The 15,731-nt window shown below is 31.6% G+C and overlaps 1 protein-coding gene and 1 long non-coding RNA gene across 2 annotated transcripts; both read right to left on the reverse strand.

Moving 5' to 3' along the window:
- Positions 1 to 6,707: 6,707 nt before the first annotated feature.
- LOC146922801 (transcription factor bHLH143-like) lies at positions 6,708 to 10,363 on the reverse strand. The gene is made up of 4 exons (XM_085715596.1): positions 10,249 to 10,363; positions 9,066 to 9,671; positions 8,803 to 8,966; positions 6,708 to 8,695 (listed from the first exon to the last, which is right to left on the reverse strand). The coding sequence occupies exon 4, from the start codon at positions 8,676 to 8,678 to the stop codon at positions 7,539 to 7,541; it is 1,140 nt and encodes a 379-aa protein (XP_085571722.1). The 5' UTR covers positions 8,679 to 8,695; positions 8,803 to 8,966; positions 9,066 to 9,671; positions 10,249 to 10,363; the 3' UTR covers positions 6,708 to 7,538.
- A 1,853-nt stretch (positions 10,364 to 12,216) lies between these two features.
- On the reverse strand, positions 12,217 to 12,995 carry LOC146922802 (uncharacterized). Its single transcript, XR_015012587.1, has 2 exons — positions 12,487 to 12,995; positions 12,217 to 12,405 (listed from the first exon to the last, which is right to left on the reverse strand). It is a non-coding gene; the product is annotated as an uncharacterized LOC146922802 (long non-coding RNA).
- Positions 12,996 to 15,731: the final 2,736 nt, after the last annotated feature.

The raw sequence follows: 15,731 nt of genomic DNA on the forward strand, positions 1-15,731 counted from the left end.
TGGTACAACAATGCGAACAAAAAAGAGGTAGGTTGTCATAAACAACTTGAACAAGAAAAGCACAACCTTCTCTTTCAACCCATAATTTATGTCTGATTTTCGCAGAAAAATCAATGTCAATTAGAACTCTTGCAAAATGTCCAAAAGATCTATCTAGAGGACACTTACTTGTCACATCATCCAAAGTTATTGGTGATCCGAGACAGCTCGCAATTGCAAAGATAATATTAGGAATCCAATATTCCTGAGGTAATTCTAGTAAACGAACCCAACATTGCACTGTTGTTTGCTTGTGATTGTTCGGATTAAAATCAGGAAACTAAGCAAATAGTTTGAAAAAGTTAGGCTTTAGGCTCCAGGAAAGCACAACACGAACATGTTGGACATCCTCAATAGAAGAGAAAACAAATTCATAAAAACCTCTTCCTAAAGAAACAATACTCCATTTACTTAAAGGCTTCCGGAGAGTATTCAATTTAGCACCCAAGTCTTCAAGTTTTATGGGAGAGTCTCCTTTAGAGAGAATCACTATGCATCTCTACAATCTAAATTCTTGCAAAGTCATTCCTTTTGATCACAATTGTGCATCTTTTATTTTCAAAGCAGGGCCTAAATTCATGCATGATAAGCACCACGTTCCTTAACCAATCCTTAACATAACCAGCATGTATACCATGTTCCATGATCCGAATCTTCCAACACAAAATCCCAAGCAAAAATCACTTATAGCCAACAGGAAGCCAGTCCCCCAATTGAACAACTATATACTCTCGCACGAAGACGTATTGTTCTGACCCCATAGTCAGCTAAGTATACCATTTTAGCATATCCCAACAACACAAGAAACCTTTGCCCTACCTTACCACACCAAACTCAAAAATTTCTCAAGTCAAGGCATGCCATAGGATTCTTACACCATTGAGTAATTTGATAGTTAAATATTTTGACTTTGTTTCGAACAATTTCTATGATGTTGTTTTTATTTCCTCCACCACGTTATGCAACTGTAATTTAATTGCACTATTAAAGATGGTGTTACCATAAAAACAGGCAAATGCATTTTTATTATAAAGTTACGGTAATAGAATTAACTAATACTTGTCCATAAGATACCCTAAAGCTATGGTTTCAATTTAAACATCTAAATGAACCATGTATCAACTTCAACACTAATATTAATTTATCAAACAAATCATCTATTAATTAAGTTGAAGTGTAACATTTTTTATCAAACCATAGTATGTATGCACTTGAAAAATACCTGAAGCCTGGAAGGAGCATTTGATACATTAGAGATTGTTCCTTCATGTTGAACGAACATATGTGTTCCTACTTCCTTGCAGATTACAAGTCAAGCTTTGGGAAGATTGAGTCAGGGCAGCCACGTGGTACAGTGAAGGACAGACGTGTTCAATACAAGTGACCTTGGTTGAATACGTGTGACTTTCCATGTGTTACATACCAAATTGGATTCTATGCTGTAATTTATTTTCCGCATTCACATAGTCATAACTTTAATAGCCGTCTGATCTTGATCACATTATTTAGAAAACACATACTGTATTTTATTTTTATTATATAATTTCTAAAATACCAAACTTAAAGATGGATCCTCCGATCATTATCAAATGGTCATCGATGTGCGACTGTGTGACCTCACCAATTGAAACAAATCATGGTTCGTTACATACTTGCAAAAGTTGAGTGTTTCTTTTCCCGTCTGAAATGTTGTAGGGTGTTTTTAATGTGTTTTCTCAACTTTTGAATTATATAATCTAAAATGTTTTAGTGAGCGCGAGAATCTAGTAGAATGAGACAAGACGATGTTTTTTTTCCCAAACTACCATCAATGAAAATTTTGATTCAACTTGAAAAAAAATACATTTTGCTTCTACCCTCTCAATTATATAAAAAATACATTTGTTATACTTACAGGTATTTTTGGAAGTTCATAGTATTTGTGGGAGTAGAGGTATAAGTGTAGGGTATGGAGTAGACTTTTCATATTTTTTTGTCGAAAAGTAAAAAAATATCTTTCAATGTTAGTCTTGGCGTGGTGATTAAAAACTGGGGTCTAATACAAGTGACTTTGTGTGTGAGTGTTGTACAATGTTTAAATTTTGAAACAATATTCTTCTTCTGTTGTCTTCTTAATAATAGAGAAAGAGGAAGAGAGAGAACTTCACAGTTGTTTATCCTCTTTAATATGTGACTATGGATAGAATTTATATGGCATGTGTTTTCTATATATTGTTGTGCTAACTATTGCAGACTATGATACAACTGGTGGGATGAAAACTTGCAATGGATGTCTGCATTGCAGCTAAAAAATGCATATTTTACAGAGGCAAATGCTAACATACAACTTATATGAAGTGTTGACCCTTAGAAGTTCTGAACAAATATATTATACTTTTTGGTGAATAAAAGCATCAAATTTAAATTGATCACAGGTACGAAACATATACAAAAGCATATAAGCAAGATTTAAGGTAATATAACTGAAACTTCAAAAAAAAAAAATCTTGAACATAATAAATATAAAAAAAAACTCATAAACTCATCATACTTAAAATGTCATTAGCACTAGCAGGCTTAGATTTTTTCTGGAGGTTGTTAATCTGCATATACTTTTTCACTTACATTTACTTTAGCCAGTTGGAGGCAAACTTATACTTTTTCCATATAAAGACACATTGTATCAACATTCATTGAAGTGATTCAACCTACAGAAATAGCAAAATGACAACAAGCAAATACCACTCACTTTCTTTCATTCTTTAACAATTTCTTCAATAAAATATATCTAAGAGAAAACAAATGGCAACCGAAATTATTTAATTGTCCTTGTCCCCAAATTTGTAGCCAACATTTCCCCAAATTGGTTCTATTTTGTTGTAGTGTGGATACAAAACAAAGAGAACCAAAAACCTTCGAATCTTGAAGGTTATACACAATTTGATACAATAACTTATAAGGAGTTAGGTTATTAATAGAAGATGACGAAAGAGACGGATCCACCGTATGGATGAGTGTGGCTATAAATCAGAATATTAACCAATAATTTTTTTAATATACTAAACTCAAACAATTAAAAATATTTACGTTTCCATGCATGGCCTAACAGCGGGTGTTACTTTCCCTAAAGCATGTGTCCTGGGTTCAACTTCGCTTCAGTTCATAACAATTTCTTTTTTAAATATTAAGATAAAAAAAATTAAATCATTCATAAAAGTGGGTGGGTTATAAGGAATTGAACTTGATACACAAGGGTTCAATGGACACGCCAAAGCTATTTGGATGTAGTGTTTAACATGTCAAAATTTTACTTCATTAATATATAGTTTCTTTGAAACTTTAGCCACGCCAAAATCAAAAGTTTAGGTCCGTCCCTGGATGAAGTTAACCTATTTATTATATGACTTGCATGTTGGACATCACACACGACCAATATATTTTTGGAAGATTATTGTGAAATAATAAGGACAAGAAGTTTTCCTTTCCACAACAGAGTTTTGGTGTGGTGTTTCAGCACGAGAAGTTTGATGGATTATATGAAATTTCGCATATATATATATATATATATATATATATATATATATATATATATATATATATATATATATATATATTCACTTCCATTGTCAGACCTAACATTTTAAATATTCGTGTTAAATAGAGATTTAGCAAAAATAATAAAATAATGCATCAATTTTCTGTTTTCAGACTTGGTTTTCATAAGATAAAGCATGTATGTTTGGTATAATCATCAACAATTGTTAAAATATATCTATGACCATGAACAGAAGTTATGGACAAGGTTCCCCATATATCAATTTGAATTAAATCAAAAACAAGATTAAAAAGAGGTAAGCTGATAGAGAATGATGAAGAATAATATGGAAGACTCTAGAATACTAGAGAATAATGTGGAAGTCTCTAGAACACTAAAGAATAATATATAAGTCTCTAGAATACTAGGGAATAATAAGGAAGCTACTAGACACTACTAAATAAGCACTAGGGAAGTCTTCACTTTTCTAGATTTTTCTGGTCTTATGTACTAGAGTATCCATATCTCTAGACTTTTCTTTGTTTCTAGATATTTCTAGTTTGTAATGGAGAGCCTTTCTAGAGTAGTATAAATAGGCTCACCACCAAGTGTTTAGGCATATTCAAGATACTCAAGCATTAAGCATTCAAATAATAATATCTTTCTTTGAGAATATTAGAGAGTTTCTCTATTTTCTCTACCTTCCCTTTTGACCCTAAGCCATAAGCAGTCTATATTGTTTAGCAATATAACAAAAATAACAAAACTTTATTAGAACTATAATTCACATATGGGAAATTTTTACAAATATGACCAAGGACATTGTTTGAGGGATGCCCTAGTCTAAGATGCCAAAGATCAAAGAGTAAATGGCAGTTTCACTATTGTGAACATTTAGTTTTGGTTCTTGGAGATGATATAAGCACCCAAAACTTTTTTAACAGAAATGATGTTCAAGGTAAACTCAGGAATATATAAAAGATTGAAAAGCTGAAAAACTTTGTTAAAAATAACAGTTCCTGAATATTAAGCTAAAACATCATTTCCATTGGGTAAAGTAACATGAAGAGGTATTATTTCATAAAAGGTTTCAAAATTATTAGCATTTCTAGTGACATGGTCTGTGGTCACTAGCACCAGTATCAAGAATTCAAAGAGTAGAATTACCTAAAACAGAATTTTGTTGACAAGGATGAAACCGTGTGAAATGATGTAGCAATACATCTTAGAAACATGGTCATTTAATTTATTAAAATGATGTTGCAACACATCATTAGAAACCTGTGTGAAATGTTGTTGTAATCCAAACAGTGTTTAGAAATTATTATTTTTTAAGAAGCTAAAATGGAATATATTATCCAGAAACTTGGTCCTTCAAGCACAAGACGTGTCAGGGAAGAGCTAAGTGAAGTATGTTACATCAGGTTACCAAAAAGAAATTAAGTGATATAGCCACATAGCACACGCTAAAAAACACAAAAGAGAGACTGAGTATAATTATGAACTCCCGAACATAAAAGGGGGTTAAGCTACCACATGTGCTAATTAAAAGCAAAATTAGGATTGTTTGGCTTCCACCGGAAGGATTGTAGCTTAGTTTTATCTACAAGCTAATTAATAGAACACCCCCTATGTTGGAAAACACTAGCATTCATGCGCCAAATAATCCAACCACAAGAAAACCATATCAAATAAAAAACATAACAAATGTTCTTAGAAGCCACTTAGTGATCGGAATTCAAGAATGTTATCCTTGACATGAGCCGACTTTACTGAAACCAGTTTGAGATTGTAAATTTCATATCAAATTTGACCAAAAAAGTCGCAAGTCAAAAACAAATGATTAAGATTCTCTTGTGAGCCGCATCCACCTGAGCACAAACATATTTGGTTGGAGTACCCTTTTCCTGATTAAGTTGCCGATTGTTGGAAGTCGATTGTGTAATAAGCGAAGTGTTTAGAAATCTTAAAAAATGTTATAAAAGAATAAATATATAATGTTAAATAATAAAAAAACATTTTATGCTATCTTCAAATTTTTAAGATTGGTATATACAGTAGATTAGTTTAAGTAGGAATTAGACTTTACAATTAAAATTGGAATTATTGTTAAAAGAGATATATATATATATATATATATATATATATATATATATATATATATATTTAAAGTCGTCTGATGCGCCTCTGATAAAATTATCTCTAGCGAAAAGAATCTATGACAAAATGTTAATTGTATCACTATGATTTAAAACCATGAAAATAATTTATTTATTTTTGAAGGAAAATAATTTTTTATCCATTATCCATGGTAATATGAAATTTACTCTAGCAAAGATATGTTTGGTTCGATACCATAACTAATTATAAATTTCAGACAAAGGTAATTGTTCATCCAACCTGTCAGATCCTACGGTAGATTAGGAAAAAAAAAATCAAAAAGTTACTTAAGAGAGTTACATAAACATTTACAATATTTTTATGCTAAAATTAACAATTATAATCTTTCTTAATTTAAGAATATTTGTTAACATTTTAAATAATTATTGTATTTTTCAGAGGAAGTAATTCTTGTTAGAAACTTGAAAATCAGCAGCCAAAAAAAGAACAAAAATTCTAAATAAAAAACTTCAAATATATTTTTTTAATATGTAATGCATATATGTCACTAAAGTTCAGTTGACTTGACCACATGTTAAGGAGGGGAAAAAATGAATGAATATCTCTCAAGTCCTCTTTCTGTAATTAACCCAAAAAAGTGAAGAAAGAAAACATTCAAACTAATACCAACAAACAATTGCATGCTTCCCATTCTCATGCACTGTAGAAAAAAATCACAATTGAGTTTGAATTCAATTAAACAAACTGTACAAGATTCTTTCTTCTATTTGATACCTACCGTGACTATTGACTACTCACCACAACCACGCCCCATGCCTTTCTCTCTCTTTGTGCTCACAAATGTCATACACAAATAATTCAACCATGTGGTCCCATTATGTCCTTATCTAGCACAAGATAGTACTTTCATACACACAAGTAAGAAAATTCATATTCATCTAAATAAAGAACTAGTAAATATTTAACCATACATCATTTTCTCATATAATAAATACGTGCATGCGATATAAATACATAAGCAAAAGGACAACAGTAACATCAACCACATTAAATTACATCCAACCAAGATATCATAAGTACCAGTAGTCCATACACCAAATTACAATACACACTAAACAAAAAACATACAACAAAAGAAAAAGAAAAAGAAAAACCAGTGTTTTTCCAAACATTACTGCACCAATAAATAAGCATCCATGAAGTGAATGAAAAGGGTCCCCTCAACATCAACATAAAGTTGTCTCAGTCTTCTTCTCACAAAAGGGAAATAAGGTGCAAGTGCTTAATAGCCTTAGGTAGTGATTGATAAATTGCACACATGAGGGAAAAAAGTAAACCCACAAAAGGATTGAACATGACAAGGATACAAAAAGAGGTAGTGAAGTTGGGTCCCATGACAGCCAAGAGATTAGGCGTGCACTCTTGTTTTTTGAGGGATACACTTTGGAACAACTATAGTCTTCTCATTCAAAACAGCTCATATCCCATGCTATTGCGTTAGTGCTACTTTCTCTAACCCCTAAGTTATGGACTTAATCATTCATTTTTTCCTTTTTTGTGCCATAATTTGGTGAGTAGGAGTGTGTGAGTATTTCCCTCTTTCTTCATACATACATAACACACAAGTTGCATAAAAAAACAGCTTAATTTTATGTTCCAAATTAACTGAAGAAGTTCTCATAAGGTTGTTTGTGGAATTTTCAGTGTTTGAGGCTCTCAAAAATGTTGATTTCAGAAACCACACTTCAGAACTTTTGCTGAAAACTTCTTCTGATAAAACATGAACATAACTTGTTTATTCTTGCTAAAACATGAACATATAAGTATTAAGTAATAATGTAGGTGGCCTGATATTCTCCATAATTTACAAGGCATTGAGTCCAAGAGCCCTAGCCTTGAGTTTCAAAGAATTCAAGCAATGTATGGCCTCATCCAGAAGCTGAATTGGTTCCTTGTCCTTACCATTTGGAACTATGCATTGCAGAATGCTTAGAACATTCTGAATCTTTTCCTTTCTCATCTTCTTATGGCCTGTTAAGGAACCCATTTCACGTGACCCTCTGCCGTAATTGCTGCCTGAGCACCTTGATTCTGCATCATCATCATCAACACCACGATTAAGGTCAAAGGGTCTGTTTTGTTTTAGAGAGCTTGCAGTGTCCATAAACTGCAGATCAACATCACTATAAGCCATATCGAATAGCTTACGTTTCTTTGTTTTGCCAGGGGAGGAGCTAGCAACTTCTTCTGCGGTTCCTCCAATTCTGAAAGGTTGCTGGTTAACATGAGTGGTCATTGTACTGGGTGAATGCCCTGTGCTGGTAACTTCATCATCCTCAGTAGAATAACCATCGCTGTCTGAGTAAAGCAATGCATTGATTTCCTCCGTATCTTCGTGCATCTCACTTTCAATCTCAGTTCCTTGATTATCATTTTCATCAACTTTATAATCAAAAGTTGGTCCAACTCCAATCACATGATTCACATCTCTCCTTAAGGAAGGTTCGTTATTACCATTCAAATTGCTACAACCATGCAATTTTGAATCCCACGAACCAAGACACTCAACAGGGCTCCCAAATTTTGAACTATAAATAACAGTTGTTTGATCACCCGTTTGATCAACGACCAAAAATTGTTTCTGAGGGAACCCCAATTCTCCATTGGGTGCAATTTCCTCCTTAAAACCCTTCAAATGACTAATGGGAGGGAGTTTCTCCTCCGAAGTGAAGTTTGGAGGACTCGTAAAACCCTGACGAAATCGAGGCAAACAATAAAACCAACCGTGAGGTTCATTAGAATTTCCTAACTGCACATGAGGTGATGCAGAGGATCCATAAGCTGGTGCTGCCTCATTCCTCGGTATCATATTCATATTGACACCCGGGTTCATAGCTGCAGAAGCAGGCTTCCTTATCTCAAAGGGAGCACAATAGGAACTAAAATTGGGTGATTGCAAATTAAATTGCACCTGAGGCGTCCAGGATCCACAATTTTCTCCCATTCAACCAAAACAATCACCTACACAATGTAAAAACATATACATTAACATAAAAAAACAAATGAAGGTAAAGTTATAAACACATTTCAATGAAAGAACAAGAAATTAACAAATGCAATATATATACCTTACGAAAAACTGATTCAAACACCAAGAGCTATCTCTTACTATTGGTTTCTCTTACACCAACAATGATTAAAACAAACTAAAACCACCGGATTAACCCAAAAAGAGCAAAGGAAAACTAAACAATTACGTTACAGGTTTAAGTAATTGACGGAAATATTCAGCCTGCAAAACATTCGAAATCAAAAATTTGATTAGAACATTTGAAACATTACAAAACCAAAAAATAAAAAACCAATTATACTCGATGATTGATTCACAAACCTGGCATTCTCTGAGAGGTTGAAAGCATGCTATAACTCTAACTATAATGGTTGCGCACCCTGCCGTTCCATTTTCGTGTTTCAAAGCCCGAAATTTGGTTTGACTAGCTGCTTGGCACACCATAACTACTTTCCAACCCTTCAAATATAGAACAGCCCAAATGTTCCAAACACAACAAATAGATTCACAGAAACCTCAAACTCTCCCAAACCAGTTGAAACAGATCTTGAAAAGAATTCAACAAAACACAAAAAACCGATACGAAAAGGGCGACTAAAAATGCTACGAAAATGAACAGAATAGGTTCAAACAAAGTGGTGTGGCTAAATTTTCAGCTGATTTGGCGAACATAACAAGGAACAACAACAAAAAAATTGGATCCCATTGAGGTAAATTATAAATATCAAAAGTGTGAGAAGATTTAATGGGTTAAAGGATTGAAATTTCTGTAAGCTACAGAATCACTTTGCAATAGAGATTCAAAGAAATAACTTTTCTGTATACATCAATAGATAAACTAAACCACCACCGCATGCTGTTTTATCCTTATCCTCAAAGATTAAGCCACAACCACTACTCCTTTCAGGTGAAACCCCTTTAATATTCCTGCAATCAAACTTTGATATTAGAGATCTAACTATTTTCACATATTAACAGCTTCAAATTCAGTCTAAAGCATACCAAAATGATGAAAAAAATTATCTTTCTGCTTTGATTCACTTGAAAAAATTACCTTTCTACTTTCATTGACTGAATCTATCTTTTGCAAAACAAACTCTTTCTAAACAAGGCAAAATCTAGGGTTCATTCTAAATCTAGGATATATATTTAGTGATAGTAGAAAAATCAGAGTAAAAACGTGAATTTTAAAAAGGAAAAACAAGTTGCAATGAAAAATGAATTTTTTTTTTCTTCAGAAATATCACATGAAAATTTAAGAGATAAATAACTCAGGAATTGATGAAAATATTGACATATAAAGTAAAAGAACATTGAAAGTTTCAAAGGAAACAAATTTGCACTCTAGATCTCAGGTAATAAACTAGATTCAGTTGAAAAAAAATATTTTTACCAAATTTAGAAAGAAAAAACAAGTACAAGACAAATAAAGAACACATGAATTGAAAACATGACATATATTGAACACAAAGAAGAGCATGAAGTTAAGGAAACAAGAACTTACAAGGTAAGTGTTTGAAGAGAGCGAGAAAGCTAGAGAGAGAAAGAGAGAGAGAGTAGTTGAGTTTGAGGGAGCAAGCGTGATTTGAGTACAGTCAAAGTGGAAAGTGTGTGTCTGTAACCAAGAAGAGAGTGGAAGAGTTGAATTATATAGAGAGAAGGAAATGCATTGACACATATACCCTCGATTGAAGTGGATCAAAATAATTATTACAGTATTTAATTGAAAGGGAAAAAGTGTGAAAAATTAATTGATGATTTGTATTATGAAAAAAAAAAAAATGATTTTGAGTCGATTGATTTTTAGATGAAATTGAGTTGGTGATATATGTAAGGTTTAACCCAATCGACAAAAGTTGATATTGTTAAGTTGGAACTTGGAAGTATTTACTCGGGTTTAAATTAAAAACTTTGTAGTTGTGTGTGAATTTCACATGATGATTTTTTGTGTATTAATACTATGATAAAAAGTCCTAATAATCAGAGGTTTGATCAAGAGATAAGTAAATTATATCAATATATATAGATGTTCAAATAGTGATTATTGCTTCTTCTACTAAATACTCTCTCTGTTTCAAAATGAGTGTCGCTTTAGCCAAAAAAATTTGTTTCAAAATGAATGTCGCTTTACATTTCCAATACAACTTTAATTTTTTTCTTCCGACTTTACCCTCAATAAATACTCCAACTTTTCTCTCACACAATTTCCAATGCAAATTTGTGTTTGTCTTTTTCTTATAAAGTAAAGGGCAGTTTAGTAAAAATGTTATATCCAATTATTATTTCATCAGATTTCTCACTACAAGAAACATTACATTTTGCCAGGGGCAAAATCCCTGGCAAAAGGACAGAATCCCTGGCAAACTGGACGTTTGTGAGGGAATTTCCCAGGGGCACAAGCACTCGCAAAAGCGCTCGTCGCTAACCCTTTGCCAGGGGTTACACCCCTGGGAAAAAAACGAGGGGCTCAACCCCTGGTATATGGCCTGGCTTTTTCCCTGTCATAACCCCTGGCAAACTCCCTCACTTTTTTCTGCAACTAACTAACGCATTGACTGACGCACTGACTGACTGATGGTAGGTCAAATCAAATCAGCAAAAAACCAGGGATTTGTGAGGGGTTTAACCCCTGGCAAAGTGTATATTATTTTTTTAAAAAAAATGTTTTATTTATAAAAACGAATATTTTATCAATTCATTAAATATTATAAAAATAATTTTAATTAATAAATTGTATTTAAATTAATTAAAAAATCGATTTTTTTTCAAATTTATTTTTGAAATACAATTAAATGTTTCAAAAATCATTTTAATTTATAAAATACATTTTAAACAAAATTTAAAATTAATTTTATAATACAATTAAATGCTTATAAATAAAACAATATCACACTTAATAATATTAAGTCTAATTAATAGGCATGAATAACGATAAAATAAAATTTTACGCACAAAAAATAAAATAAAATTTTACGTACAATGATTAGTTTTTAATTAATAATTAAGTATTTTTATTTTCCTTGGCTTTGATTAGTATTTAATTTATAAACTGGTTTTAAAACAGTATCGAAATTAATTTTTTGTCTTAACAGTACCGAAATGTTCTTAGAAAAATAAACAGGTTCTATTTTTCTTAAGAAAAAGTTGCTATTTTTCTTTAAAAAAATTACAGTTTATTATTAAACATCAAAACATATATAATTTCTACAAATAATTTAATCTAACAATATATTTCCAAAAAACAATAACATATACATATTTCCTTAAAAAAATAACATATACATATTATACCAATACATGCATTTAAAATTCAAAATCATAAATAAAAATTACAGAGATAATAATATGATATTTTTCTCTAATTGCAATATTTTTCACTAACATAAACTAATTTATTACCTAAAATCCAAAATATATTTGCAGGAAAAAAAAACAGATCTACCAAGCAAAAAATTATAACATCATATACATAAAAAATAAACAATATCATATATTTAATAACAATAACAAATCCAAAAAAATCATCTACAACAACCAGCATGTATAACAACATTATTTTGAAGTAAGAAACTACTAACTTGTTGGGACTTGACAAATAACAGATCCAGAGAACAAGCTGCTTATAGCAAGGATCTACACAGGAGGTGGTATAACTTTGACACTGATACAAATGAAATTAAAAATATTAGTGGAGTAGTAACAAAATATAGAAACATGAAAATATAAGTTAAAAGAGTTTTACCAAATTTAAGAGGTTTAGTGTTGCTGGAGAAGAGTAGTTTATATGAGATAATGAGATGAAATTTTTTCTAAGTGTTAACTGCAAATGAGCACCGGTGCATGCTTATATAGGGCAAAAAAAAAGCCAAGGGTAATACGACGGAGTGCCCCTCGCATTTTGCAGTTTGCATAGCTTTTTCAGTTTTCTGCAAGCACCGGTCAACTCATCTGCAAAAAGCAGAGATTCCATCCCATCCCAGGGCCTGGCCGTCGCATTTTCCCTGGCATATTGCATGCACTAGTCAAATCATCTGCATTTTGCAGAGATTCTTGTCTCCCAATTTGAATTCAATGTGGCGCCAAAAAAAAAACCAGGGATAGGCTGCATAAAGTGAGGGATTTGGCCCTGGTTTTCTTCATAGGGTCCCACGTCTTTTCCCAGCAGTTCTCCTTGGCATTTTCCCTGGCAAATTTGCCAGGGGTTTCAAACCCTTGTCAAAATCCCTGGCAAAATGTAATGTTTCTTGTAGTGGATCTTAATCTGTGTGCCAACACCTAAAACGACACTCATTTTGAAACGGAGGGAGTAAAAGACAATTGTTTTGATGGTAAAGTTGTATGTTAAAATATATTTACTCTATTTGTGTTTTAATTTTTTTTCATATATTTAAGTAAAATTAAGTTGAGTAATATTTTTTAGTGTAAATGTCATGTTCACAATTAAAGGTAAATTATAGCTTCGTGTTAGAATCGATCCTAAAGAAAAAAGACAATTCTTTTCAAACATATTTAGTGGTGGAGTCAGAAAAAAAAACTTGGGTGGGGGCATTAAAATAAATTATAATATATAAACACAAATTATAGCATGAAGATAAAATGATGGAGTTTGACTAAAAAACTAGGGTGGATACGTAGATAATTACATATTTTACAACTACTCTAAATTATGAAGAAAAAAAATTGTACAATACAACTGTTAACTGAGATAATTTTTAGTTGACAAGACAACATGTGGGAGATTTGAAACTCATCCAAATTTGAAGGTCAATAAACCTCTGCTAACATGTCAAGTATAAGCATCACATAAATCATCTATGCCACTTTTGAAACCCCCGAAAATTAAAATCGTTGAAAAATTGTTTAAAGTCTCGCAAAATAGATCTATAATTGTATTATTTAAATTTTTCAGGTGGACCATGACACCACTTTGTAGAAATTTGAATCAACCAAAATCTAAAACCGACACAAAATTGTATAAAATCTCATAAAATAAATCTATGATCGTTAATTTTTTATTTTTTCGAGTGGGTCATGGTCCACCCTAGCCCATGAAGGGCGCCTCTGAACACATCTAAACATAACAAAATTAATTTTACATATTTGAAATTATATTTTCACAACCAAACGTAAAAAACTTACATGTAGTCTCAATCTAGTGCTGACAAAAAAAATGAATTCATGTATGTTGGTCTCTTAGAAAAAAAAAACTAACGCTAATATTTTGACAACAAAAGGTTGCCCGTAGACAAATACTACTATCCATCTATGTTTTTATTTTTTAATATTTCTTTTCTTCATCTTGGTTGCATGTTGGACTGAAAATTGAGACGTTCTTATAAAAAGTTGATAGGTTGTCATAGCTGAGGCCACCAATCAATAGCGCTCAAACTAGTAAATGTATGATCCATATGGCTACTATCATCAAATCAATGAAATGCGAGTGATGTAGAAGAAACAAAGGTATGAGTTGTTTGTGTTGTGATTTAGGGAATTTTTTTTAGATCATTGATGTCATTAGCTTATTCACTTATGAGATACTAAATGCAATTGTCTTATTTTCTTGGGGATTTCTAGGGGACTAACATTTCCCTTCCCTTCAATTTACATATGACATACCAAATACGGTTAACGACATGTAATTCATTTAACAATCCATGTTATCACTTAACAGAGATCCATCGTAGATTTTGATTCAAGTAACAGTGAAATAACAAGTATTCTAGAATACTGGTTAAAGAAGTAAATATAATAAAATTATATAAAATTTTGTATAGTCAACATCTTAAAAGTATATAAAAAAAAAATCAATACAATTCTTTTTGTTTTCTTAACAAATGTTGAAGTATTAGTTAGCATTACATTTTTTGTAATAGTCTAAAAATTGCATCTTTTTTAAGGACTACATGTTCTATATTTTTGTGAGGACCGTATTGAGATTTAACTCAAAATAAATACAAGGACTAAATAATTAAATGAATTAGAAGTGTGTTATCCATATCATGATTTAAGATGAATAAGTAAGGTGTCTAAGGTTTGAACATTAGCTTCTAAATATATTATGAATGTCTCTACCAATTGAGTTACATTTATGGAAACATCTATACATTATTTTTATTACGTTACAAATTGTATTTATATTTAGAAATTTGACTTCGTTAAATCATAAGAGTCTTGCATGAATTTGGTAAAATCCATACGATGCACGTTTATTTGTGTGTTTGTTATTTCCTTATAATGTGTGATCATCTAGTAAATATTATCTAGTTATTGGCTTGAAATCTTGGAGCGCACACCTACTTAAATTATCATATTTGTTCTTCTCGATATCAATTTGGATGGACTAGATTAGTCTATTAAAAAAATATGTATTTCTTTCTCGTCACGTTTTCTCGATCATTTTGCATTCTCTTAATCCTTTTTTATTTTAAAATAAAAGAGTTGTGTTACTTAATAAAATCTATAGTAATTTAAATAGGTTTTAAAAATAAAATAAGTGAATAGAAGAAATTAAACTTACAGGAATCTATATTTAAAGACCACATTGTGATTAAATTAAATATTTGAGATAAAAAGGAGTAAATAAAAAGAGAATTGTGAGTGAGTGTTGTGGAAGGTTGATTCATGATTCATACGTGCCCGTGTGTGAGGGCAGGAGTGCACGCAAGCTATTAAGTGTACAATCATGAACCACACAGTAGCCAAAACTTAAGGTTAAGTTTAATGGAAAATAATAATAATTCTCTCTTTTTCTTTCTTTTTCTCTCTCACACACATACTAATAATAATAATATATTTCTTTTGTGTGGCCCCCGTGGGTGGTTGTATCATGATTCTTGTGAATGGTTTGTTTTTTGCTTTGGGGTCAATGAACACTCACTTGCACTATGTGCATTTTTTGACCTAACCATGTTCATTGGTTCAAACCAAACCCTAAGGTATGGTTTAAATTTGGTTTGCCTTGTCTCCGTTCCCCTGGACGAATCTACA

This window comes from Medicago sativa, chromosome 5, assembly GCF_051527215.1.
Source record: "Medicago sativa cultivar Bolivia chromosome 5, Bolivia_mono, whole genome shotgun sequence".
NCBI lineage: Eukaryota > Viridiplantae > Streptophyta > Magnoliopsida > Fabales > Fabaceae > Medicago > Medicago sativa.

Excerpts from the sequence above, each read along its gene's own strand:
- LOC146922801 (XM_085715596.1), bottom strand. The coding sequence starts at position 8,678 with ATGGGAGAAAATTGTGGATCCTGGACGCCTCAGGTGCAATTTAATTTG.